The 27,776-nt window shown below is 41.0% G+C and overlaps 1 protein-coding gene across 2 annotated transcripts; it reads right to left on the bottom strand.

Annotated features, from left to right (window-relative positions):
- Positions 1-465: 465 nt before the first annotated feature.
- Positions 466-25,803, bottom strand: LOC119497163 (proto-oncogene tyrosine-protein kinase Src-like). Of its 2 annotated transcripts, XM_037785074.1 has the most exons (13): positions 25,341-25,802; positions 15,467-15,750; positions 13,463-13,562; positions 12,132-12,149; positions 10,271-10,369; positions 9,912-10,015; positions 7,325-7,474; positions 7,059-7,214; positions 6,486-6,665; positions 5,431-5,507; positions 5,197-5,350; positions 4,925-5,056; positions 466-3,459 (listed from the first exon to the last, which is right to left on the bottom strand). In XM_037785074.1, the coding sequence occupies exons 2-13, from the start codon at positions 15,738-15,740 to the stop codon at positions 3,251-3,253; spliced, it is 1,653 nt and encodes a 550-aa protein (XP_037641002.1). In that variant the 5' UTR covers positions 15,741-15,750; positions 25,341-25,802; the 3' UTR covers positions 466-3,250. The 2 variants fall into 2 exon arrangements, with proteins under 2 accessions (XP_037641002.1, XP_037641012.1); XM_037785084.1 differs by lacking the exon at positions 12,132-12,149 and having other exon boundaries at positions 25,341-25,803.
- Positions 25,804-27,776: the final 1,973 nt, after the last annotated feature.

The raw sequence follows: 27,776 nt of genomic DNA on the forward strand, positions 1-27,776 counted from the left end.
CGATTGACATTTAATTTCCTCTCAGAAGTTCACACGGCATTTACACTTATTTTGACACTTCCACTTCATTCAGTGCTTACACTTAAGACTTAACTTCTTTCTGCACTTGCGTTTTAACTGCTACTTTAGCTTCTTTCATTTTTTTTTTTAGTTTTACTGCCACTTCAACTGAAACAATTTTTCAATTAATTAATTTTCAGCAGCGAGCACATTTTCTACAGAAAATGTTTGCCTTTTCGTTACACTTCATTTCATTCAGGAAATTCTCTTTACGCTTCCTCTTCCTGACCCAGAAATTCTGGCAACACTGACCTGGTGACCCTCCCATCACATGCTCACTTTTCTAAACATTTGACACACATCACTTTAGTTAGAGGTCACTGAGTCACGCCAAAACAGTGTGATATTTATATAAACATGTAGGTCAAAGGACAGCACGCACACCAGCACACACTCTTATCAAAACACATTTGAAATATAATTTATTGCACATTTAAAGATCAACATAAAGTGGCACGATACCCATTTCAATCCTGTTACATCAGAAACAAAAACAAAAAGAGAAGTCCTTACAAAATGCTCACACCTTCGGTTTATGATCATTGATTTTGACTTTAGAACAAAATGGCCATGAAGTTGCAGGAATGCCAGACCCAAACTGCATAGATTCATAAAAAAAATTAAATATAAAAAAAAGACAACAGACACTTCTTTAATATGGCACAGAAAAATCCAATCAGACCTTGGCGTTACTCATATTAGTCATGAGCCCATCAACTTCCACATTGTCCCAGTGACTTACAGGCGGTTCAGTGCGTCAGAACAAACGGGGGATTTCCAATTCTTAAAGAGGAAAGCACTGAGAAGATGTTCCTCGGAAATATATATATATATACATATATATATATATATAAATAAATATAAATATGTCAAGCCCAATTTTAAATTGTCGTTTGCAGAAATATGTCAAATATTAAAAAAAGAAAACATTCCTTAAGCCCCAATTACAGTAGCGTCTTAATATTAAAACATTTTGGGAGCAGGCGTGCGTCACTGTAAAAACCTCAAAAATGGAGGTGCAATTAAAGAAAAACTATACAAAAACAAATTACATGATAGTCACAGTCATTTGTTTAAGATACTATTTACATCTTTGACCTCATTTTTTCATTTCACAACCCAAACTCCTTTTTTCATTGGTTTCAGAATCGTCCACATTATTGATTAATTTAGCCGTCATAATCATCGAATGATAATTTCATGGTTTTAGAGGGCATGGACCATCTCTTATTGCTGCATGGCTCTTATTTTGCTAATTGGTTTCATAGTATTTGTTGGCAACAATCTATAACTTTATATCTACTGTTGCTGCATCGACTAAAACTAAACCACTGTGAAATGCGTGACACCCAACATAAATACCTGCCATTTCAAAGTGGCTTACATGATACAAAACCAACCCTAAAGAGCTACAGTATGTACAGTATGATAGTGAGAACTGGCAGCAGTGGGTAAGATATATATATTAAAAAATAATTATAGGTTGATGGCACAAATGTTCAGAAGTTTATGATCCCCTCGTCAAACTTTGAGTAAACATACACATGTTGATGTACAGTACAGCATAAATACAAACCCAGCCAATGGTCAAGAGAAGAACGGCACAAAAGCATGCTAACTGGTTTCAAAATCAACTCTTATAGTAAGTCATAAACACAGTTTTATTAGAGTTACCTGATCAAAGTTTTACAGTTTCATTAGGGCCGCCTGGTTGCATATTTTTATGGACACAACAGCTGTGAAGTGGATGAAAACCTTTTGAATCTTCACAGGTTTATCTGTCCAGTTTACTCACTAACATGATGTTCACTGGGGGAAATGATGCAACGTTTTATTGTCAAATTTACGTAAACAGTTGCCTGTTTGAGAACTAACCCCCCCCCCAAGTAAGCCCCTTGATAATAAAACATTATATACATGGACAGCAGTAAAGAAACGTGATTTGTTTGTTTCACAACATAGGCTTTTACACCCGAGCTGTGTTGAATATTAAACAGTAATATGATTGGTCTGGTAGCCATATTAGCCTCTTAGTAGGTCACATAAATGTTTGATGAAAGTTACCCAATTTATGCCTCAGAGGAAATGAGCTGACTACTATTAAAACTGCTCTTTAGTGCCACCATAACAGTGCTGTTTATTTTCAATGTAACTTTCCAGTTAAATCAAGGTCAATCAAAACAACAAGCATTTAAACACTACCTGCATCAAAATCATTTTTAATTGTCGAGGTTGGATCCAGCTGACCGCTATGGCCGTTCAGCGTATGTCAAGAAATACGGCTAGAAAAGAGACAGAGGGTTACATGAGAGAGAAAGGCCTCAAATTTGAATTGACATAATTTCCAGTGTTACAGAACCTGCCTGTTGAGTACATTTTACCCTGGCACTACCATGAAATGTTTTCACTACCAGAAAAATCAGAGAAATCAGGAACTTTTTTTGTCTGCCACTGAACAAAACCTTAAACCACAGGACGCATATTGTCCGAGTAAACATAAATAAAGATGCAAAGTAGAGTTCCAGAGCTGAGTTATTTGGAGACACTTTGAAGAAGCAGCACTTGAGAAAAACTGGAGGGAGATACTGAAATAGAGAAAAGAGAGGAGAGAGGCAGAAGGGAGATAAAAGGACGTTAAGAGAGACAGACTTTCCTTTGGCACCTGAGCCACAGTGGCAGTGCTCTTCTGTGGGCGGAAAAGGTGCCAGGCGAGGGTAAAGAGACACGACAAGAAGAGGGAAAGAGGGAGGTTTTTGCTAAACAACTCATGCCCGAAATATCCTCCCTTGACCTTCTCTCTTCGACAGGAGGTTTGTTCTTTTCCCCCCTCGCTCCTGATTCGGTTCCTCCCACATCAGTCGCACCTCTCACAAAACATCAGATCAGAGCCAGAGTCTGTCCACCAGGAGTTGTCCTTTACAGCCTTGAGCCTCACTTCAGCAGGAAAACCTTCAGTAAAACAGTGAGTGCTTGCAGAGAGGAGGTTCTTCAGGTTCTTCTGTAGCGGTTTCTTTATGGCACATGATGGGGAATTTCTATCTCGGTTTTGCTTCCACAGAAGAATCTCAAGTTCCTCCCAGATGAGTTTCACAGGCTCAGATCCTCCCACAGGTGCTCCTCTGAGGTCGGTTAGTGCAGATCGTTCTGTGTTGAGGTGTTTTCCCCCCTGGGTTCGGTTCAGTGTGTGGTTCTATAGGTTCTCCCCCGGCTGATACTGGGGTTCTGTGGAGGTGAAGTAGTCCTCTAGGAAGCCCTGCAGGTACTCAAACGTAGGCCTCTCCTCTGGGTCCTTCCTCCAGCAGGAGAGCATGAGCTCGTGCAAAGAGCTGGGGCACTCTGCCGGACAGGGCATCCTGTAGCCGCGCTCCACCTGGTCCAGCACCTCGCGGTTAACCATACCTGCCGAGCGAAACAGAAAGTTAGATTTAGGGAAGACAAAGACGTTCTTCCTAAAAAAAAAAATCCCCAAAAAATCAGTAACTTTAATAAAGCAAATCTGACGAATGAAATTATTTAATTTGCAAAACATCAAAAATATTTTTGTGATACTTTAAGAGCAAATTTTTTATTTAAATTCCTAAAATATGAAACAATCCAGTCTATAGTTTTAGCGTTTTTAGAGCTAGATTTTGACTCTGATTTTTACATCTCTCTTGATGTACTTGCACAGGAATAGAAATAAAAGCTAGGGACAAGGACAATAAAGTTGGACAAATAATAGTAAAGAATAGGCAGGACTATTATGTACACAAGTAGTGGAAAAAATAGGTGTTTCCATAAATATTAAGGCTGTCAAAGTTAATGCAAAAAAATTGTTCCAATGCCACTAATTTCTTTAGTGCATTAACGTAAATTGCGATTTTGTAGCGGGCTCAGTTTTAAAGCTAGAGTGAAGATACTGGTATCATATGAAACTACAAAACCTAAGGACCAACCATGTCATACTAGTTTGCAGTGAAGGAGGTTTAATAATGCTCCAAACTAATGCAAACTTTTGGTGGGGAAAAACAGGCATGACCATTTTCAAAGGGGTCCCTTGACCTCTGACCTCAAGATATGTGAATGTAAATGGGTTCTATGGGTACCCACGAGTCTCCCCTTTACAGACATGCCCACTATATGATAATCACATGCAGTTTGGGGCAAGTCATAGTCAAGTCAGCACACTGACAGCTGTTGTTGCCTGTTGGGCTGCAGTTTAACATGTTATGATTTGAGCATATTGTTTTATGTTAAATGCAGTACCTGTGAGGGTTTCTGGACAATATTTGTCATTGTTTTGTGTTGTTAATTGATTTCCAATAACAAATACTGTATATACATGCATTTGCATACTTAACAAATCTCCCTTTAAGGTACATTTTGAACAGATAAAAAAATGTGTGATTAATTTGCGATTAATCGTGATTAACTATTGTAAACTATTGACAGCCCTAATAAAAAGCACCAATGACCTACAATAAAGTAAGAAAAAAATGTCTCTCTGTAGAATGTCAAAGAATTGTGAAAAATGTCCATCATAATATCCCAGAGAACAAGAGGACGTCCTCAAATAGCTAGTTTTGTCTGATCAACAGTTGAAAACCCAAAGATATTCAATTTACTATCACATAAGACAAGTAACAGCACAAAAGCCTCACATTGAGAAGCTGGATCGCGAATTTTTGGCATTTTTGCTTGAAAAAAAAAAAAAGAAAAGGTATGCGATTATCGAAATAGTCGATAAAATGATTAGACCATCGACTGAAAATGAATCAGCAACTAATTGTTTCATCTCTTGTCATCCAGCATGATAATTGTTTAAGAACGTTGCTTGTTTGAAAGGGGAATTGTTCAGGTGCTGATACATGATGTGAGTCTCTACCTGGATAGGGGACTCTGCCTTTAGTAGCCAGCTCTGTGAGCAGCACACCGAAGGACCAGACATCTGACTTGATGGTGAAGCGACCGTACAGAGCTGCCTCCGGTGCCGTCCATTTGATTGGGAACTTGGCTCCTGAGGAACCATGGGTTATTAAAAAAAAAAAACAGTTATGCGTGAGTAAAATTTTGTAGTTCCAACATCATGTCTGTCCAGTTTCACGTTAATGGAAATGAAAGAATAATCTGTTGTGGAAAGAGGAAGTGTGGACTCACCCTGCCTCGCAGTGTACTCATTGTCTTCGATGAGTCTTGCCAGGCCGAAGTCAGCTACTTTGCACACCAGGCTTTCTCCCACCAGGATGTTGGCAGCGCGCAGGTCTCTGTGGACGTAGTTCATCCTCTCCACATAGGCCATGCCTGCTGCAATCTGGAGGAAGGGACAGGAATGTTAATATAAATAGAAATATTGTGTTGTTTTTAGTGGAGCTGAACCGAAAATAATATTACCTGAGCAGACATGTCTACTAGCTGAGGCAGACGAAGCATCTTTCCTGCGTCGCCTTTAAGGAAGTCCAGTAAGCTGCCTGTGAGTGCAAGAGAAAAAATGGACAGTTGTAGATAATGACAGATAACCACCAAATAAACAACTGGTTGTCCATTATAGGTGTGTTTGTGAGCAAACCAATGTTATAAGCAGTAATATATATTAGGGCTGTCAAAGTTGACGCGATATCGTGTTAAACGCAAATTTGTTTCAATGTGACCAATTTCTTTTACGCATTAACGGAATCAGTGTTTCAGAGATTGTAGCGGACTCAGTTTTAAAGCTAGAGTGAAGATACTGGCATCATATGAAACTAGAAAAACCTAAAGAATCCATTGGTACCAATGGCCTTTGACCTCAAGATATGTGAATGAAAATGTGTTCTATGGGTACCCACGAGTCTCCCCTTTACAGACATGCCCACTTTATGATAATCACATGCAGTTTGGGGCAAGTCATAGTCAAGTCAGCACACTGACACACTGACAGCTGTTGTTGCCTGTTGGGCTGCAGTCTGACATGTTATGATTTGAGCATATTTTTATACTAAATGCAGTACCTGTGAGGGTTTCTGGACAATATTTTTCATTGTTTTGTGTTGCTGATTAGATTGATTTCCAATAATAAATATATACATACATTTGCATAAAGTAAGCACATTTGTCCACTCTCATAAGACTATTAAATACTTAACAAATCTCCCTTTAAGGTACATTTTGAACATATAAAAAATGTGTGATTAATTTGTAATTAATCACGATTAACTATGGACAATCATGTGATTAATTGCGATTAAATATTTTAATCGATTGACAGCCCTGATATATATATATTGTTAAAAATAGTGTGATACCAGTGCCAATACAATACCCGGATTTCAACACCAAAACAATCCTCTTTTGATTTTTCATATTTTATTTTGAGAAATATAAATCAGCCCTCTTCAGAAGTATTTAGATTTCAGTACCAAAAAACGTTTTGATAACCATCACTTGTTACAATCTGTGTCCTGTATTACCTTGGCTCATATATTCTGTCACAATGTAGATCGGCTCCTCAGACACAACAGCATAGAGCTGGACCAGCTTCTCATGCCTCAGCTTCTTCATGACCTGTGCTTCCTGAAGAAAGGCCTCTGGAGACATGGTGCCAGGCTTTAGGGTCTTAATGGCTACCCGTGTTGTACCGTTCCACGTGCCTGTCAGAAAACACAGAAAAATAACATCACTGTATTACTTCTTTAATAAAGTGCTAGATCTCCTCCTGATATAATGTAGACCATAGACTTTATATAAAGATGGATGACATGACAGCTGCTCCAAAAGTGAAGCGAAAAAACATCTTGATCTGGCTGCAGTATAGGTCATAAAATTGTGGTATCACTTCTGTACAGTGGGAGGAAGTGGAGACGTGTCATCCATCTTTATATACGGTCTATGATGTAGACTTAAAGGGATAATTTTACATTTTTGGTTAATGTGCATATTTGCTTTCCCATATTTTGTATATTCAATGTATAACCTGTCTATCTGCCATGGTGTGAGACGAATTCAATCAATTCCACTAAAATGGAGCGATGTGTAGTTCTTACCCATCCAGACCTCTCCAAAGCAGCCCTGTCCCAGTTTAAGGTCGAGGCGGAGGGACTCTCGGGGGATCTCCCAGGCGTCCCTGGCCAGTCCCTGGGTCTGAGGTTTGGCCACAGGACACACGTCTGATAGAGCGTGGCACAGCCCGTCAGAGTGCTCTGAACAAAGGAACAGAAGGGAGAGTGGACGGGCAGGTTAGGGGCAACAGTGTTGTGAGAGGTATTACAATAGGTACTATCAGAGAGCAGGTGTGTGTTTGAGGACTCACTGCGGTAGTGGAAGACTAGCTGCTGTAGGCTGGTGAACTGGGTGCGGGAGGTGATGTAGAAACCTCCGCTATCCAGCTTCCTGATCTTGTAATGTTTAACATTCAGGCCTTTGGTGTTGTCGTAATCCAGCACTGACAGGCAATATGCCCCTGTGAACATGACGAAACGACAGACAGAGACAGGTTAGAACAATAAAAGCAGGCGTATGTGGGCCTATGTGACAGCTGCTCTGTGGAGTTTCCTAGCAGCTGTGCTGGGCAAATCCCTGATGGCCCCTTCAAGGGTCCTGGAAATTCCACTAAACCTTTTTGTCCATGGCCCACCAGTAAGTAAAGTTTCATCTTTTGGAGTAAAACAGTGATAATTATTGACTTGTTTTGTACAGCCTCTTATCAGAAAACTACATTCACAAACAAGAAATATTAAGAGAAAACCATTAAAGCAATAGATTATTAGGTCAAACATAACAATAGAAATTAAAAAAACAAGACGTTTTTCCAGGGACACAAACACGAGTGCTGACAAAAGCTGAGAAGTTTAAGGATTTGGAGTGTCTTCTAGCCTGAGCCTTACAAATGATCAGATGTATCCTGACCAGTCTGACATGATTAAACAATATGCAACATACATTATGAGCGACATCCTTCTGCTAATCCGTGCCTCACACGTGACATAAAATACACATACCCAGAGGCTAACACACCCCCTGCCAGAGCTCCTCCTACCCTCCCTGACCCTCCTCCTTTCCTACAACTCTCCCCCTCTCCATGCCTCTCTCTCTCAATGTGTGTGTATGTTGGGAGAACAGAGACTTATATAGCCAGGAGGAAATCCAGCACCCTCCTAGGTTGACCTAGTTCTGGCAGAGTGATTCACCCCAATCCATTCACAAGGCCCACTCCACCACTCTACTGTGCTCTTTTCCTTAATCCCCTCCCCTTCCTCCGTAACAACCCCCTAAAGATCCCACTGACGTCACAAGGACGAGATCTGACTGCAGAGTTTCAGAGAAAGAAGCGAAACTCCAGAGAACAAAGATATAGCGCTGTAGGCCTGCGTGAAAGTTGAAAAAAAAGTGACTTAATTGCAAGGTTCTGTCTCTTTCAAATTGAGTCCCTAAAGCTCTACTTATTTCAAAGTGAGATCACATCTGCTGAGTGGAGTAACCTCCAGGGACACAGAGAAAGTGTCATCACCTCCTTTTTTCACAGAAGTTTCATGAAGCATGTTTAATAGTCAGGACTTTCTCTTTCTTGTCTGTTGTTAGGTTACAATCTTTGGTCATTTTAAAACTTGTGTTATTGATGTAATGCTGTAATTCTCAGCTTCTTCTCATAATATCTGACTATAGATCTCAAATACACAATGTCATAGCTGTGTTTTTACATGTTTGAAGCAACTGCCTTTATCTTGAGAAACAGGTTTATGTGCAGGTAGGGCTGCAACTAACCATTATTTTCATTATTAATTAATCTCCCTATTTTCACGATGAATTGTTTAGTGTATAAAATGTCTGCTCAGGTTGACATATTCAAACTGCCTGTTTACTGCTGTTATAAAAGACTAAGAAAAAACAGAAAACATTTACATTTGAGAGTCTGTGATCGACTAATTGATTAATCATGTCAGCTATACATTGAGGCCTCAAGGCTTATTCCTGGTAATACAACCTGAAATGTAGGGGTTGGGGAAAAAAGGATACAGCGTAGTATTGTGATATTTTGCGTAGCAATATTTTATCAATACACAGACGTCAAGTATCAATCTTTCATAAAGTATTAACCTCCGCCCTCCTGTAATTTCTGTATAACAGACCGTTGCTATGCATAACAGACCGTTGCTATGGGCGCAGCTCTGATGTCGGACTCTGGTGGACTGTTTGTGTAAAAATATTGATTTCTTCAGTAAGTATCCGTGTAATAAGCGAGATAATGTACAGATAGAGGGTCATTGTTGTGAAGGAATCCCCTTCGGGGTGATGAGAGACCCCTCCACTTTGCATCGGGGTCGCCCTGTCGGGGATTCTTTCACAACAATGACCGGCTCGCTGTACGTTATCCCACACATATTAGCTTGTCGGGAAGAACGTTAACTAATGCTCCAAAGTAACGTACATTTTGGCGAGCAAAAAACTGGCATGGCCATTTTCAAATAGGTCCCTTGACCTCTGACCTCAAGATATGTGAATGAAAACTCTGAGATTAACAGAGTGAAAACTGTATATTTTCAGATAAAACAGATGTTGACAAATTGCATAATTTTTAATTGAATTTTATTTGGTAATAAATCACAATACTCAGCATATTGCAAAATGTTTAAAATCGCAATAAGATCGTATTGTGACTTAAGTATCGTATCGTGGGGCCTCTGGTGATTCCCACCCCTAATGAAATTGCATATTATAATGAATATTAAAATAACAATATCATGGTAAAGTTAAACTGATCTTATACATTTAAAAGATCTCAAAGATGCCGTAGAAAGGCAGATTTAATACATCATTATAAGCAGACACAGAGAAAAGCAGAAGAGCTAATTGGACCGTCTTGATAATGACTGTAGCCTCTGGAGTGACTGCTCTCTCACCTTTCGTCGTCTCGCTCTCCCTCACCAAGAAGGTTCCTCGTCTGTTCTGCAGGTTCAGAAGGAGCCTCTCCGAGTCACGCCGAGTGATCTTCCCAAAATACCACCTGCCAAAGTGGGCCACGGAGAATAAGATCAGAAAGAAGCTACTACTGAGCGTCTGGAGCAGGCAGGCAGAAATATGTTTTGACTGGAAATACAGACAACTGTGCTGGATAGTATATTGGCAAATATTCTCTCTATACTCTTTGCAGAAGATATAGCACAGAGAATAATGCTGCGTTCAGGCTTTGCACTAAGGAAGAAATGCTTTGAATCTCTGTAGGAAAGAAACTGCAACAAGCAAGGAGAGGATAACTTACTCTTCTGCTTGGATGGAGTCGGACGGAGCCACATAGTTGCTGGGGATATAACCACTCTCTCCTGTCGTCAGGGAGCGAGCGAGCCACCAGTCCCCTTCTCTGTGACAGAGAGAGAGAGAAAGAGAGACAGAGAGAGCAAGAGAGTCAACAATAAACAGAAAACTGACCAAGGCAACCATTACATTTCTTGGTTTAATGATCTTTTACTTTATTCCCAATTAAGAGACACAATATTTGATGGAGGAAGAACACTTGAAGAATAATGAAGAATAGAATAATATTAATCTGTATTTTTCTTATAGTCAACAAATGCCATGAAAAAAAATACCAAAACCAACAATGCAACCTGTCTGTGGCTCACAACCCAAAGCTTATTGGTTCCCACTGGAGATGTAAATATTTAAAAGGTGCTCTATATGATATCCATAGCATTAATATGAGAATGTGAACATAACACTCCCCCCCAGCTCCTCCTGAGGTTAACACTGTTAGCTCTGTCAGCATTGTTGCTGTTTTCAATGTTAACATTGTTAGCTACAAGCTGCTGGCTCAGCCGTCAGGATGTTGAGAGCTGTGTGGAGGCAATAGAAATGCTCCCAATCTCACATTTAGCACCTTTAAAAACGAGACACAAATATATACAGTAGTTTCATGTTTCAAAAAGGCTAAATGAGGACTATTTTCAGCTGCGGATGTATACATTTTATATGCTAGAGGGTATTTATGGCCCAAGGAAGGTGTATGTTAACTCAAAATAAACTACAGTGCCCACATTCATCATAATGAAGGAACATATCAACCAGTGCAACAGAGTGGCTTATTTATATGTTTTTAATAATATAGAAGTTGAATCAGGCTTTGGCGCCAGAGGAAATACTTTTTAATTGGATAAATCTATTGTTGGTTTTGGTCTTTTCATGGTATACTTTCCCAATTGGAAAAATATACCAGACTAAACAATTAAATATTACAATATCTGCAGCACAGGTAAGAACTTCTGATACAAGTTGAAAGTTCCACATTGTTTGACTTATGATCCATGATGTCTTTTATAAAGCAAGAGAAAACCTAAAGATTGAGGTTTAACAAATTATACATCTCATCCCACACCGAAGTGCACAGAGTGAAGAAAGACACATTGTTAAGAGAGGAAATTGACAACTGCAACCTTTTGTTCCACTTGTAGTCCCTTGGTTTACATTTTTAACATTTAAAAAGGTATTGTTTGTAACTTCTTACACGTATAAATCATTGAGGGTTGGTGTCCCATGCACGCTCGCGTGTGGCTACGCTGTTCAGACTCAGACTCCAACACAAACTACACGGAAGCACCAAAGTTATATCTAGTGAAGCCCGTCTTGCAAAACAGTGTTAACTCTTCCTGCTTCAGCCTCCCGACCGTGGTCAGAAGACAAGGATCAGCATCGATGCATGGAGAGAGACCTTCGTCTGGTCAGCTGACATTACTACCGAACAGGTGAAATATAGAGTGATATTGTGTTTTAGCTGACGTGTGTCGCCTCACTGTTTTGACCGATGCTCGTTCATGACTATGTAGAGCGAGCACAAGCGCTAGCAACAGGACGCTGACTCCGTTGACTTAACCGCCACAGGTGTCGCTGTTAACAAGCAATTTTTGATTTCTTACATAGAGTCCCTTTAACTGTTGTTTTATATAGAGAGACGTACAATATGTTACCTACCAAGCATGTTAGAGCACCAAATCACTCTACATCTCTAATATTTACTAATTCATTGCAGTTACGCTGCGAGCTTGATCAGACAAATCCGTGCAGCAGCAAAGGGACAGTGAACAAAAGGTTGCGTGAGATTTTTTTTTATTGCATTAAGTATTACTGACCTGAAGCTGTACTTTTTCCTAGGAGAAACCATGAAGCATGAGAGAGAAAAGAGAGAGGGAGAGATAACAGACACAGCAGACACATCAAAAACACAGCGAGGAGACACAGCAAGGCAAGCAGCACAGCACAGACACATAGCAGAGGAGCCGAATATGCTGTGGGACTACACAGTGGGGTTACACCAGCTGCAGTGGTATTAAAGTTTTAAGCTCCACTTTTCATTTCACTGCAGTTTGTAACATTTTTAATAATTCTATGAGAGGAATAAAGAAATATCTGCTCATTTATTATCCATAAATGATCAGATCCTCATATCCCATGGGATTTCTGGATTCACTTTATAGTCTCACTACTTTTTATTCAGTATTTGCATTAAAAATGTTGATAGAAACTCCCATGCACCAAATACTGGTTTGTAAAGTAGGTATATTGGAACTGTAATATTAATGTTAAGTATGAATGAATTCTATTTTTCAGCCCTACTATGTAGCACCAGACTTAAGATAAAGAAAAGCAGACCAGACTCATGACAGGAAGTTATGGAAAGAGCTCATAAGAAAAGAAAAGAAAAATCATTGTTCTGATATTAAAAGGTACAGTGTGTAGGATTTGGCAACATCTAGTGGTGTGGTTGCAGACTGCAACCAACTGAGCACCCCTCTGCTCACTGGTAACATGAGCCGCCCAGTACAAAACCGCGGTAACACAGTTCGCCTCGCTCAGAGGTCATCCTTACCGTAATAACACTACTTTAGGAGCAACGGAAGTCAGACAGCGGCTGGCGGTACCACGGTTTTACACTCTGCGGCTCACGTTAACGTAGTTTCACAAGCGTGTCGGAGAACTATGGTGACCTTGAGCTACCTGCGTAGGAATCATGCTCCAGATGATTTTAAATACACATATCATTTCTCACTTCCTGCAACTGAAATACACATTCTATCTAAATCACACCACATGGCAGACAAACTTCAACATGTGCCAGCAGGAAAGCACATTATTTAGGTGTTATCTGTGTGGAGGAAAGATATGCGAGTGTAGCGACCTTGCTATGACAGGCTCTCTCAGTGTCTTAAAGACGAGGATGATGACAAGTTGCCCAAGAGAGAACAGGATGCATTAGTAAAGTGCTGCTCTGCTCCGTTTTAGTCACCAGATGGAGAGGATCAGACTCGGCTGTCTGGATCGCTCCACAGTCACCAGCTCTGACTGCGTTCATTCATTTACACATTTGTGCGCAATCATGTGTGCGTCTACAAATCTGTTCATTTAGATTTTTGTGAAGTTGTGGCATCAGAGAGAGAGAGAGATAGAGAGGCTTGATTCTTACGTGTTGTTGACAATCTGCAGCCTGTCGCCTTTCCTAAAGGTCAGATCAGACGCTGTCCGTGACTCATAGTCATACAGCGCCACAAATGTAGTGACACCTCCTGCAAGAAACACATATTTAGGGAACAATGTAATTAAGGTACTTTCTGTTAAGATCTTTTCACATTCACTTCCATAATCTAACTTCAATAATACAGGGCTTGCTCCATCCACTGTTAAGCTGATATATTTCGCCTCTGCTCCATTTTTTTAGAAAACAATTTACCAAGGCTTAATGAGAAATATCGACATTCAGACTGCTTGTGGCTGATCGTCCGTGAAGGACAAAGCCATCATACCGATGGCATTCTATTTTCTTTGTAGCTTTCTACGCCTTCCTTTTAATGAACCAGTGATCTAAACCCGGGAGCTCGCCAGCCAATCATCGATCGGCTCATTAGATGCACAGGAGGAGGCGGCCAGCAGATACACTCTGGATGGAGCAACATTAACCTAACCATCTGGCTGGTCTCGACACATTACAGCTTAATGTCAAGTCTGGACGGCGCTGCGCGATGAGCTTCAAAGTCAAAGACAAGTTTTAAGTCTGTTTGACAGCCGATGGTGGGAAAAGGAAAATATTTTTCTGTGGACATATGACTCACTGTGAATCTGTTTTTAGAGATTTTTCTCAGGACTTTTGTGATGTCAAACTGAAAGCAAGTCGGGGCTGACTGGGCTGACTCATAGATAAGTCAAAGTTATCATCAGATCTTATTCAATCTGTTTGCATGCTGCAGTTCTGCTCAGCTTCACAAATTATTCACACTAAAAACATAGCATTTCTCTTTTGTAGACTCTTATGTATATCCTGGTCATGGGCATGAAGGATTACTTTGGCTCTACTGTGTCACAAATACACGAGTAGGCTTGCCGCGGTAGTCGGTATTACTGATGTTACACGGTGGTCGGACACACACCGATTACATTACGTACCCACCGCCCCCACCGCCGTTTAGCTTTTTTTTACAGAAATATATCCGTTTTGTTTATTTTTGCGGATCAGCGCCGTGTTATCAATAGATAGTCGGACAACAGACGCTACAAACTGAAAGTGAATGTCTGCTCCATACAGAGTCTCAGCACAGAGTAGCAGGTGTCATATTTCACACACATGGAAGAGAGTTGACAGACAAGACGATGGCGGAGGACTTGGTGTTGAAGAGATAAGCAAAAGCGCCTATTCGCCAGGTGGAAACCTGTGGCCCCGCAGCGAAAGCTCAACCAGAGAGGCAGAAGTAAAGAGCAAAGTAAGACATATTGACTGTCATCTTTTCTTGTAAAATGTCCGGTGTAATCGGTAACACAGGTGTTGTCACAAGTTTATTAAAAGCTCCACATTTCACATCCCTAGCCACGAGTTCGATAAGATCGATACCACTCTCATAACTGTCCGTTCACTATTAAGCTGGAGCCAAGAAAAAGCACAAAGACTGGAAACAACTAAATCTGCCTACCTCTAAAACTCACGAATTATACGGAAGGGTATGTGCAGGACTATTTCTTGGCCGGGCACAGTGACTTACTGGAGTCTTGTCACAGTGAGGTTGCAAGGCAACCAGCAGAGACTCCTGGAAGTCACTGCACGGCCAAGAAATAGTCTGGTACATATACCCCCCCGTAAAACCTCAACTTGTGGTTTTTACACTTGTTGATTAGTGAGGTCAAGAGGTGCAGGTAGGCGGATTTTCTTACTTTTGGACAGAGTCAGGCTGTAGCATATCACATTGAACGTACAGACATGACAGTGGTATCGATCTTCTCATCCAAGTCTCAGCAAGAAAGCGAATAACCATTTTTTCCCTAAGATTTCCTACTTTTTTTTTTTTTTTTTACTGTTTTACAACACTTTTGACAAAATGACAATTAGTTTAGGTCACTACCTGAAACTAACTAAACTATCTCCTGTAATCGGTAACAATTTGCAACATTTGCACACCTAACCCCTCTCTCAAATGTTACCTACCTGACAGGGGTCCTCTCTGAGGCGAGGTGATGGTGCCCGTGTGGTCCACCCCTCCAAAGAGAGCCAGCTCTGGCGTGTTTGTCGGGGCGAGCTGGTGCTGCCCTTGATGCCCCCGCCTGCCCGTCCCGACTGCGGGGCTCCTGTTTGGGGTTTGGGTCTGCTGGGCAGGCCCCAGGTGGTGGAAGTGCCCGCTGTCGGAGCCTGTACCGATGGTGCCGTCCAAGCTCATGGAGCGCTGGCCCGGCTCCTTGGGCTTGCTCTTGCCCGCCCCCATGTGCAGACCTGGGAAGAGAGCCAATGATGAGTAAGTATGCAGCACTTTACGTCCCAAGAGATTAAAAAAAAGCTCTCTTTGTGGTTGTTATCTCTATTTCTTGTTATATGCCAAACAGCACTAAAACGATTAATCAATTAGTCAAACGACAGAAAAATCACTTAAACAATTGTAATAATCGTTTCATTGATTAAACAATCGAATCAGTCGTCGGGGAAAAACATTCTCTGGTTTCAACTCCTCCAATGTAAGGATTTGCTGCTTTTCACTGTTTTATGTCACTGTAAACAAAATATCTTTTGGTTTTGGACTGTTGGTCAGACAAAACAAGCCATCTAAAAACGTCATCCTGGACTATTGTATTTTTCGCAATTTTCTGGCATTTTACATACAAAACAATTTGATTGATCACAAAAATAATCAACAGATTCATCAATAATTAAAATAATTCTTAGTTGTAGCCCTGATGTCAAACAAGGTTTTTATGTGAATTTTTATATCACTTTTCCAATTCAATTATATTTTATTGAGTGATGCATTTTATTCTTTTAATTTCTTCAAATTAAATGTGGTTCTAGATTCTGAGAAAACTCAGCTCAACTCTGCCATCATATAAAACTCAGGTCCTGGCAGCAGTAACATGGCTCAGAGGAGGGCATCTGGATGTCAGTTTACTTTTAAACTCTTTTTAATATTGAAATCAAGACACACACATCCTGTTCCATGAGGAAACATTATGTCAAACCACCGAAAAAAACCCCCATTCAGCTTCTAATCATTAACCTTTCTCAAACAAATAATTCTCATCAGTGTGTGCTGTGCGCATCACATTCATCTTTGCTCACCACAGAGTATCCTTGGAGCTGTTAAAACCGTTTAGCATGCAAATACTCTGAGAACAGGACACCTTGAAACAGCCAACACGCATACATTCAAGGTCATCCCTCTCTGTTGATTCAATCTGTTCTGAATCAATAAGCATCTACAAAGAAAACAAACAAAGGAGCAGCGGGCTGTAATGAAACCAAGTGCGAACACATGAGTTGACAAGGGCAGAAACAGTTTCACCTCCTACAGGTAATCTAACACCACTTCTCCTTTCTATCCTGATGCAGAATACATATTACGGCCTCATAAATGCAACAAAAAGCGCGCTGTCATCATGAGTGCCGACAAAGACAAACATGCTCAGACAATCAAGTGCACCCACAGAAAGTTGTAGGGCCGTGTTCACACACCAAGTTCAACCCTCGAGGCATTTCAGAGTGACTCACTGCGAGATCGGCTATTTCAGGCCGGCTGAAACAGAGACAGTCATACACACATGAAACAGCCTTGTTCCTTTTTCAATAGGAGGCACTCTCAGTTCCAGACAGAGTGTATGCACCGTGTGTGTGTGTATGTGTGCGTGAGCAGCTGTTCCTTGGTCTCTGGGAAACAGGGCTCTATCGCACACTAACACCCTACCCACGGTTGCATCTCACATCCTTTTTCCAACACATGTGTGTGTGTCCGTGTGAGTGTTTCCAGCACAGTTGTGAGAGTGTGATAGACAGGACAGAGAGGGTTATTAACAGACAAGGAGGAAGGAACTGGCAGTGGCTGTAAAAAGAACGCGTAGGCGGTTGTTGTATACTGCATGGACAGCTGAGGCTTAGTGGGTGTTTTTAAGTGTAATGTGCGAGCATAACATAATTACACAGGTATGGGAAATCTCAAAGATATGGAAGGATCTCACTGCGGAGTTGTGTGTGGGCGCCTAAGCTGCAGAGTATGTGCACGAGCGCGAGCGATTTCAAGCACACACACGTACGGTCATGCAAGCTTTGATTCAACTCCTGCCAGGATGTAATCTGGCGCACTGGGGGGTTAACGTATCCCACGGTGCGACACTGAGTCACACAGAGATAGGCCCGTGGGCCTGCGGGAGACGCGGACAGGACCGTGTGAATTGTATGAAGAATAAAACCGCTCGATTTTGCCAACTGCTCTGGATATCAGTAATGGACTTTGTGGCCGGATGCTGCTTCCTCAAACATCTACCGGCTCACTGAGGATCAGAAACAAGCAGATGTTTGAAAAGGACAAAACGTAAGCAGAACGGACAGACAGGACCGCGACTGATCAGTCTTAGATTATAAAGAATAATGAAGGCACTTATGCAACAGATATATATTTAGCAGTCCACGTAGTCAATAGACGCAAACAGGCATTTACTTGAGGTGCTTGAATTCATGCAAAAACAACTGTGAGATGATCGCCTTGAAAGAGCCAGCGCTACTTAAAAACTAGTTGGTGATCTATATTTTAGGTCTAAGTATCAAATGGCAACATCTTCACATGCTCCAGTCCTACACGTACAATATACAAAAAGCAGATTTCTAACTGAATGTCAAGTTACTTCAGCTTGTCCCTCACTGACCGCAGACAAGAGGCCTTCCAGAAGGGTTTCTCAAGCTCTAACTGAGGATTTCAGTCCTGACTCCTGTCATCAATGGTCCAAAGCTTGAGCACCTGAACTACAGCACAGCAGCACAATGCTTTGAGTTAGAAAGTGACTCAATGAGATGATGGGGGATTCAATATCTGTACCTAAATTGATGGTAATTCTACAAAGTTAAAGTATTCAGTGAGTGCTACATACTATAATTAAATACAACTTTAAAACTAAAGTTGAATGTACTGCAGTATGCACTGTGTATTATGTAAGATCGGACTTTCTATTAGGAAAACTGAGGATTAAGCATACACTGATAAAGGGAGGTAATGATCCTCGACCAGCACTGCAAACATATCCCAATGCGGTGATGGCAGAAGCCATGTCCTACAGTATGAGAGTCACTTTCCCCTGGTTCTCTCCAGGATGCTGCAAACACCAGAGTACCCTTGAAAGCCTCTGAGCCTGCCTATGTAAACAACAGAGATAGCACTGAAGCCAAGCCTCACGCCTTTTCGTAATATGGTGTCAGAGTGCCCTAATATCAAGAAGTGGCAACAACATGAGACAGCTTCCAACATTATGATATAAGATGGAGGAGAGGAGATGGAGGAGACAAACATATACTGGACAAAAGCACAAACGGGCAGAAAATAAGATTTTGTGAAGTCTTACACAGATAGAAGACGAGGAGAACTAAAGAGATGGTAAAAAATGATGAGGAATGGGAAATGAGGAGAGATTTCAGTCCCTTGTGAGCTTTTCCATTCAACAGGAGCAAAGAGGAATGTAGGAGAGCCAGATTGCACCGCACTGCTGTGACTGCCAGCGACTGCAACAAGAACAGGCACCTGAGCAGTGGGAGGGCTGGATGGGAGGAAGGAAGCAAGGACGGAGATGAGGTGTGGGGGGTGACAAAGACGCTCTATTTTCCCTTTTTCCCAGGACACAAATCAAAATCTTATTCCAAAAGAAACTCTTGTTGCCTTGCAGCTGGCTAATTTTAATTTTAAAAATCAAACTCAACACAATTTTTCTCCTTTCTTTTTTTTTTTTTTTACTTTTGGCATGAGTATGTTTGTTAAAAAGTGTAAGTTGATTTTCTTTTAATTCAAAGCAGTACGAGCTGCAAATCTGGTATGAATGTGCTGTAAAACAGGGTTCCTACACATTTTCCATTTCAAAATTCCATACTTTTCCAGACCATATTTGACTTTGTGACTCTGGGTGGAGAGGATGCTTTGACAAGACTACATTGTTTTTGCTCTTGCATATGGTTTACAATTGCCGCCTCCCCCATGTTGGAGATGTCAAACGATTTTACACAAAGTTTGCATGTAGCTTTCTTTTCCCATTTGGAATCCTAAACCAACCATGTTTTAGATTTGGGATTGTCAAGCCAGCCCTCAGAAAACTTGCATTTACCCATCGTGGACGTTCAGTCCACAGTCCTACGCAGAAAGTTGAACGACGTTTTACTGTCAAACATCTTGCACTTGGGGCAGAGCTGTTTAGAAGGCTGTGACATACAGACGTAGAGGCAGCTCTGTGTAGGAGTTTGCGTTCAGTTGCACGCCATACTTCTTGCCTTGCTTTCGACGTCACCAGTCTTGCTCTAGCCCGCGCTCTCTCACAACACTTTGGCTGCACTGGCTGCCTGCTTCAATGCCATGAGAAATTCTAAATTTTATATTTTAGAAAACAGAATAAGGGCAATAGTCTCAAAACACAAATATTTTTCCAAACTGTTTTTTTTTCCATACGTAACCTGTAAATGAATAAAATCAAATTCCATACTGCGTGGGAACCCTGTAAAGTTATGTAACACGTGATTTAATAATGTCAGAAAAGCGGCAATAAACAAACAGACATGCTGACTGTGTGAATAAAGCTGTGCCTGGTTGTGTTGTGGGAAAGGAGATTTGAAAGATTAGATTTGAATCACTGCAAATAAAGGCTTCGTTCAAAGGTGGATCTCTGAGGGATATTTACCTCAGAACCATGATTGAGTTCAAGAGCACTTCAATTTCCGCAGTACATTTATCACTAGGCTGTGTCTCTCTGTCAAAGTCTCGATGTTGACCTAGTCTCACAAAATCTATAAAACCGTCTCTGTACATGGACTGAATAATGTAGGGAAAGCAAAGCTCAGGTGCCTACAAGGAATATATAAGTTAATAAAGCAGGCTAGTCCAAACACCTAAAACTGAATCACATCAGGGTTGACAAGGTCAGTATTTTCATTATGTGTCATTTGAACATGTGCTCCAATCTGCCTTGGAAAATAACATAAAGCCACGCGGTCATTTCAAATCGGAGTCCTTGATCAAAGGATAGTTTTCACATTTTTTCAAGTCTGTTTTAAAAAAACACTCACGTGCCTACATGCACATCGAAACAGTTTTTGGTTGCTGTGATTGTTCCTCCTATCCATACCGGCCGTTGAGAGATTGCACATAATTCCAATGTAAGTGATGGAGGTCAAAATCCACACATATTGGATGGATTGCCATGAAATGTTGCACAGACATTGATGGCTCCCAGATGATGAATCCTACTGGCTACCATGATATTTGTTGTTTTGACCGAAAATTAACTTTTGGATCGATTGCCATAAAATTTGGTACAGACATTCATGTTCCCATCAGGATGAGTTGAACTTTGGTGATCCCCGACTTTTTATGTAGAGCCATTATCAAGTCAAATTTTATATTTGTCCAAAACTTTGGTTTATGACCAAATAACTATCATAAACTAAAGATCAGCATTTGTCTTTACTGCTAACTATCAGATATTAGCAGGCTGATATGCTTAACTACGATGGTGAACATGGTAAATGGACTGCATTTATTGAGGCGAAGTCCTGCCCCTTCCGGTGGGCCACCATGGAGACGACAAGCTTTATTGATCCAGTTAGAATTGCGCCATGAATCACACATATGATGTTTGTCAGTTTAAAAGAAAATTTTGCAAGTCAAGAAAGTCACAGTTTGTTTTAAAACTATTGAAGTATAAGACTGAAAATACGTAATCAGAAAGACTACACACCCAGAAGTCGCGGAAGTGACGTCATTCTGGCTGAAGCTACGATGCCTGTGTGTTTCGTACTAGGATGTACTCACAAGAGCAACGTGTCTCGCTCGTTCGTTCTCTTCCTGGCTGATAAAAAGACCAGGAGTCGCTGGATAAAACACATCAGGTAAGATAACGTTTAATTTCCTTTGTGCGTGGAACATGGCTAAATTAGCTAAATAGCTATTGTGTTGGTGACGTATATTGTGCAAGACGAGAGATGTAGTTCACTGAGCGGGTTCAAACAAAACTAAATAATACTACTATGACAAACTGAGACTTTCTTGACTTGAAAAACGATCTTTTAAATTGACAATCATCATATGTGTGATTCATGGTGTAATTCAAACAGTATCAAAAAACGTTGACGTACACATTTTTTCCAAAATAAGGTTTCATGAGGTCCACCGGAAGGGGAGGGACTTCGCCTCTATATATAGTGCTTTTTTAGTCTTAGCAATCACTTAAAAGCGCTTCATATCACAAGCCAGCATTCACCCACACAATCACACACTGGTGGCAGACAAGGTGCCACCTGCTCATCAGGAGCAATAAACATTCACACTCACACACCAATGGCTCAGCCATCTGGAGCAATTTGGGGTTCAGCATCTTACATCTTGCCTAAGGACACTTTGGCATGTAGATTACAGGGGCCAAGGATCAAACCTCCGCCCTTCTGATTAGTGGATGACCGCTCTACCTCCTGTGCCACAGCTGTAGATTCATAGTCCCTCTTTTTCATACTGTTCCTCCACCACAGCTCAACAAGGAACCATTGTTGGAGGATACAATGAGGGAATTTGGCACTAAAATGACTGTAACTGTAGAGGATACCCACTTGATTAGACTATCTCAGGCTGCTGGCTTCAGACGAACTTAAGAAAGAAAGAGGACTGGGGATTTAGTCTCTTACATTGGAGTCGTGTCAGGAAGGAATCACTTCATGGCCAGTATGGACAGGACTGACCAAAGGTTAGGGTTAGCATGTGAGTGTTGTATTAAGAAAGAACAAATATGAACCTATCTTTTAAATCCTTGTCCTCCAGGGCACAATGTCTTTACTTCAGACCTTCCAATTATCTGATGAATTATGTGCACATTGTAGTCTTGTGGAAATACTTGCTGGTTTCTATCTATAATTTCATCGTATAATATAAACTGAATGATCAATTAGCCTCAATGCTAAGATACTATGCAGCAATTTGTTGCAGAAGATAATGTTTCAAAGTGCTGCGTTTCAGTACAACTTACATTTGATTTTACACAGGTTCCAACTGCGCAAAGAATGTAACTCTCTCTCTCAAGTTTCCTCTGTCTAATCAGCATTTGTAAATCCTCTATCTGAAGCTGAGCACACAAGCTGTACATTTCTGGTCAGGCACATAAGCACTTTTGGCCATGACGAACCTAACTGAGTCACAACAGACGGTAACAGTTGCCACTGTGCTGCAGAGAGTGAAGGAGCTCGAGCCAATGTTTCAGTCGAATGGGAAAATTACAGTTTGCCCTGGGGAGGACCAGCGAGGGAGGGAGGGGAGGGACAATGATGGTTCCTCAAGATCAAAACAAGCGGAAATGTGCACATTAGCGCAACTGTCCTGTCCTGCTCCTATTATGCTGGATGATAACAGTGCAGTCCACATACATAATACACAGATTAACTATATATAGTGCGGGTTGGAGAGAGAGAGAGAGCGGGCAATTGCTTTAAAGCGAGCTAAAGAAGAGCCAATGCAGTCACATAGCTATTAAGCCTTGTCCCATTTCTGTACCGCGGAAGCCTCGATCAGATATTTTCTGTTATCTTTTCCCCAAATCTTTTGTTGACCCCGCTCACTTTGCAAAGTGTGAGCCTGTGTCTAGCTGTCCCATCCCATCTCCCCTCTTAATCTGTGACAAAGGCAAAGAGGAGAGGCGAAAAGGAGAAGAAGAGGAAGAGGAGGAGAGGGGGGATTGTTGCACTCAGCTGATAAAACACACTTCCGTTTTCTGTCCATCTTCAACTGGAGGCTCTGGCTACAAGTGATCCAGGCTATGAGGAATAGCTGTTACAGCATGCCTGACAATATAAGGGTGGTAAGGGTGGTAGGACATTTATTAATGACTGTCCGTAATCTCAAAGTAATGTACTGACAGCCACTCTTTGTGATTCATAAAATATTAAAATAAACTCAGGGTAATATTTGTTCTAGGCCAAAAAGCGTATTTTTTCCCCACGTGTTAATAAGCCTGTTTGAGTATTAAAAGGCAACTGGAGCTGCAACAATCAGGAGATTAATCAATTAGTCGATCGACAGACAAATAATCAGCACCAATTTTGATAAACGATTAATTGCTCAAGTCATTTTTTTAAGCAAAAATAGCAAAGAATTCAGCTTCTCTAATGGGAATATATTCTAGTTTTCTTTGTCTTTTGTGACAGAAGATTAAATAGGCTATATTAGTGTTTTGAATTGTTGACCAGACAAAACAATATGAAGACTAACCTTGGGCTTAGGGAATATTTTTCAAAATCTGCTGATATCTATAAACAGAACGATTGATCGATAAAACACTTAGTAGATTAATCAAAAATGAAAATAATCTTAAATCACAGTCCAATAAATCAGGACCAACGTCGCCTCTCTTTGTGATTCACAGGATATTAAAATAAACTCAATTAATATCTAGTTATACCCCCAAGTAATATTATGTTCTATCTAGGTGGTATTTGTTCTACCCCAACAATGTATACATTATTTTAATGTTATTATTAGTTATTATTTTTTAATCAATTAGTCGATCGGCAGACAAATAATAAGCAAAAATTTTGATAAACGATTAATTGCTCAAGTCATTTTTTAGGCAAAAATAACAAAGAATTAAGTTCCTCAAATGAGAACATCTTCTAGTTGTCTTTGTCTTTTGTGACAGTAAATCAAATAGGCTAATAACCTGACAAAACAAGACATATGAAGATTAACTTTGGGCTTTGGGAATATTTTTCAATATCTGCTCATATGTATAAACCAAACGACTGGAAAACACTAAGTAATCAATTTTGGAAATAATCTTAAATCACAGCCCAGTAAATCCTACTGCCCTGTGAAGGGGAACATTGTGTGTATGTATACTCTCTCAGCTTGTAAAACAGTATTTGAGAGAAAGTCAGTAGGTATTTTGATGTTATTTCTCATGCTTTGCTAGCCTCCTGTTTATCAGAGGAGGCTAGAGCATATTATATTTCATCTCCTAAAGGTTGTCCAGTGTTCAAATCCAACGTGGAGCTTTTCCCATGATTCATATATCTCATCATGTTTTTAACAAACCTGAATCCACTGCCTCATGGAAATTAGCTGGAACTTCTCCAAAACCCCCCTAAAAACCGACTGTAAATAAATAGATTAGCCACATAATTAAAATTCTATTTCCTCGGGATTAAAACACCAGTTGTCAGCAAAGCTGCTTTCAAAGAAACAAGGGGTGGGGTAGTATAGCATGCTGTCAACATGATAACGTCTTTGCTTTGGGAGGAGGGAATAAAAGAAGAAGAAGAAATCCAAAAACATCAGTGTTTGCCAAACTGATCCCACATCATACACGTAAACAGTGGATTTGTGAATGGGAACCGGGATATAAAAGGCGACAATGCTGCTGTGGCTGCGTGGTGGCTCACATACAGCGCATATGCGGCCTGATGAATCAAAACAGGTGCTGGTACAGCTCCATTTTGAATTTCCATGGATTTGTTGACTCTTTAATTTCTGTGCGCAGTCGATTTACTGCGTTTTCTTTGAAGAAAACGCAGTAAATCGTCAGAAATATGACATTTTGCACATGCATTTTGTCTGGAGGGAGGGGTGTAGTAAAATCGTCAACAACAACGGAGCCCTGGCTGGCACAGACAGACTGAGAGAGTGGCACTGAGCAAAATGTGCGAGCAGCACTGACTGAATGGCCCTGTGTGCAACAATGAAACATACAAGTCAGTGTGCAGAGAGAGGGGTGTAAAACACTAGGAAAATAAGCAGCAAGAAACCCAAAAACCCTGCATGTAAATCCAAAAAATAATCTCGTATTGAAACGCCACACGCTCTAATTAACTCACCTTTGACGCGTCTGGAGATTCAGCCCAAAACCCAGACACGCGCAGCAGCGGCAGCAGCAGCAGCAGCAGCAGCGAGGAACGGTGTTAGTTAGATCCTGATGGCTGTCCTCATTAGAGAGATAATAATGGAAGCAGTTGCTGTGGAAACCTCGGGACCAGCCACGAATCCCATTTAGTGAATATCAGCCGAGTAGTAGCAGAGAGAGGAGGTCATGACGGTGGACTAGCTGCCTTCGGGAGCAGAGCAGAGGGCACAGCTGCCGGTGGTGGTGGTGCGGCCGGACAATAAACACACCGCCGCGGTGATATAGTGGTAGTTCAGCTGGGAAGAGTCGGCGGCGGCGCGGTGGAGTCATGCGAGGAAGCAGCAGGAGGAGGAGGAGGAGTGGTGCGGTGTGGTGGAGGAGACATGCCTCGTTAAGGCACGGACAGATAGTGCATCACTGACGAAACACGAGAGCGCAAAGATATATGATGATGAGCCTGGATTTTACGTTTTTGTTACGCAGCTAGATTCACGTCGTGTTGCGTAACTCGACGCCGTGATGGTTGAAGTCACTGAGGCGTTACAGTGACAAAGACAGTAATGCATTTTTTCTTATTAAAGGTCCCATATCATGCTCATTTTCAGGTTCATACTTGTATTTTGTGTTTCTACCAGAACATGTTTACATGCTGTAATGTTCAAACAAATTTTTATTTTCCTCATACTTTCAGCCTGAATATACCTGTATTTACCGTCTGTCTGAAACGCTCCGTTTTAGCTCATTTTGACAGAATTGCAACAGAACTGCGTTGCTAGGCAACAGCTTGGGTCCATGTGTACTTCCTGTCAGCTGATGACATTCACATACACTGCAACCAGGAATAAACTGTGACACATTTAGAATGGTTACGTTTAAAATTGTGTCAAGGGTCTAAATATTGTATATTTGTGACATCACAAATGGGCAGAAATCCTAACAGCTTGTTTCAAATGCAGAGTTTCTGAATACGGGCTGTGTGTATATTTCCCTGTGGATTGAGTGTTTCGATACTTTCACAGTATTTATTTAGGACTTAAAGGGACTATTTGTAACTTTCAGAAATGCTTGTTAACAGCGACACCTGTGGCCTTGAAATCAACGAAAGTCAGCGTCGAGCTCGCGCTTGCTCGCTCTAAATAGACATGGACGAGCATCGCTCAAAACAGTGAGGCGACACACGTCAGCTAAAACCACAATATCACTCTATATTTCAGCTGCTTGGCAGTAATGTTAGCTGACCAGACAAAGGTCTCTACATGAATCACTGCTGATCCTAGTGTTGGCTTTTCGTGCCTCAGCGCAGGCTCAGGCAGCGGGGCTCCTCAACAAGTTACGTTATCGCCTCCTGACCGCAGCCGGCAGCCGCAGGGAGACACCAGCACCCGGTCGGTAACGAGATGTCAACACATGGAGGAGCCCCGTCAATTCACAAGACACGGAAAACCTCTGTTGGTCTGGAGGAGCTGCAGCATTTATTTCTGCACAAACGTCCACTGTACATTCACTAGATATTCTCAGAGCTAAACTAACTCTTCTGCAGTGTGGAGTGAGCGCGCGTTCACGTCTAGTAGAGGTGGAGCGAGTACGCGAGCACGCGCGCTCTGTCTGAGTGAAGGTAAGCAGGCAGCGGAGATGAGGCTCCGGCCACACGCGAGCGCGCATATGCGAACGCGCATGTGTGGCGACCCGCTACATTTATACGCTTAAAAAGTTACAAACAGTCCCTTTAAACCTGCTTTATAATAAAAAAACATGAAAATCTCACTTTTTTATAATATGGGACCTTTAATTTAATTTTAATATTCGCGAAGTGTAAATTTACCAAAAAAAGGCCTCATTTCTTTGTATTTATGAACAATTTCTTCCTCACATAACAAAAAAGCAATGAAAACAATGAATGTATGCAATATCTTTAATGTTTTTAAGTGAAATTATTGTCATACTCTCGCGTGGTCTTTTTTTTATTATTATCTACTTATTTATTTATTTGTATTGTGTTTTTTTTTTATTATTTTATGTTTGTTTTGTTTCATTTCTGTTGTCCTTTTATGTCTGGCACAGTTCTTTGTTTATGTTTTCGCTATGCTTCTTCTGTATGTAAATGTTTTTGATGTTGTCTGCTGTTACTATGGATACTGTCATTTTGAAATAAAAAAGGCACGACAACAAAACACCCCCGTTTAGCTTCTCTAATAAATACTAGTGGAGTCACGACTGAGAGGCTTTTTTTATAAATGAAAGTAGTTACAATAACACGACACATATATACTTACATCTCACGTATCGTCCAGTTAGTACCACATTATAGCTTCGTTGCTATGGCTAGCAGCAGAACCGGTTGCTAAGCGACACACACTTTACTATGGTAACCTTAAGGTCGGCGCATTGATATTAAACTTAGGTTAACGGTT

This window comes from Sebastes umbrosus, chromosome 1, assembly GCF_015220745.1.
Source record: "Sebastes umbrosus isolate fSebUmb1 chromosome 1, fSebUmb1.pri, whole genome shotgun sequence".
NCBI lineage: Eukaryota > Metazoa > Chordata > Actinopteri > Perciformes > Sebastidae > Sebastes > Sebastes umbrosus.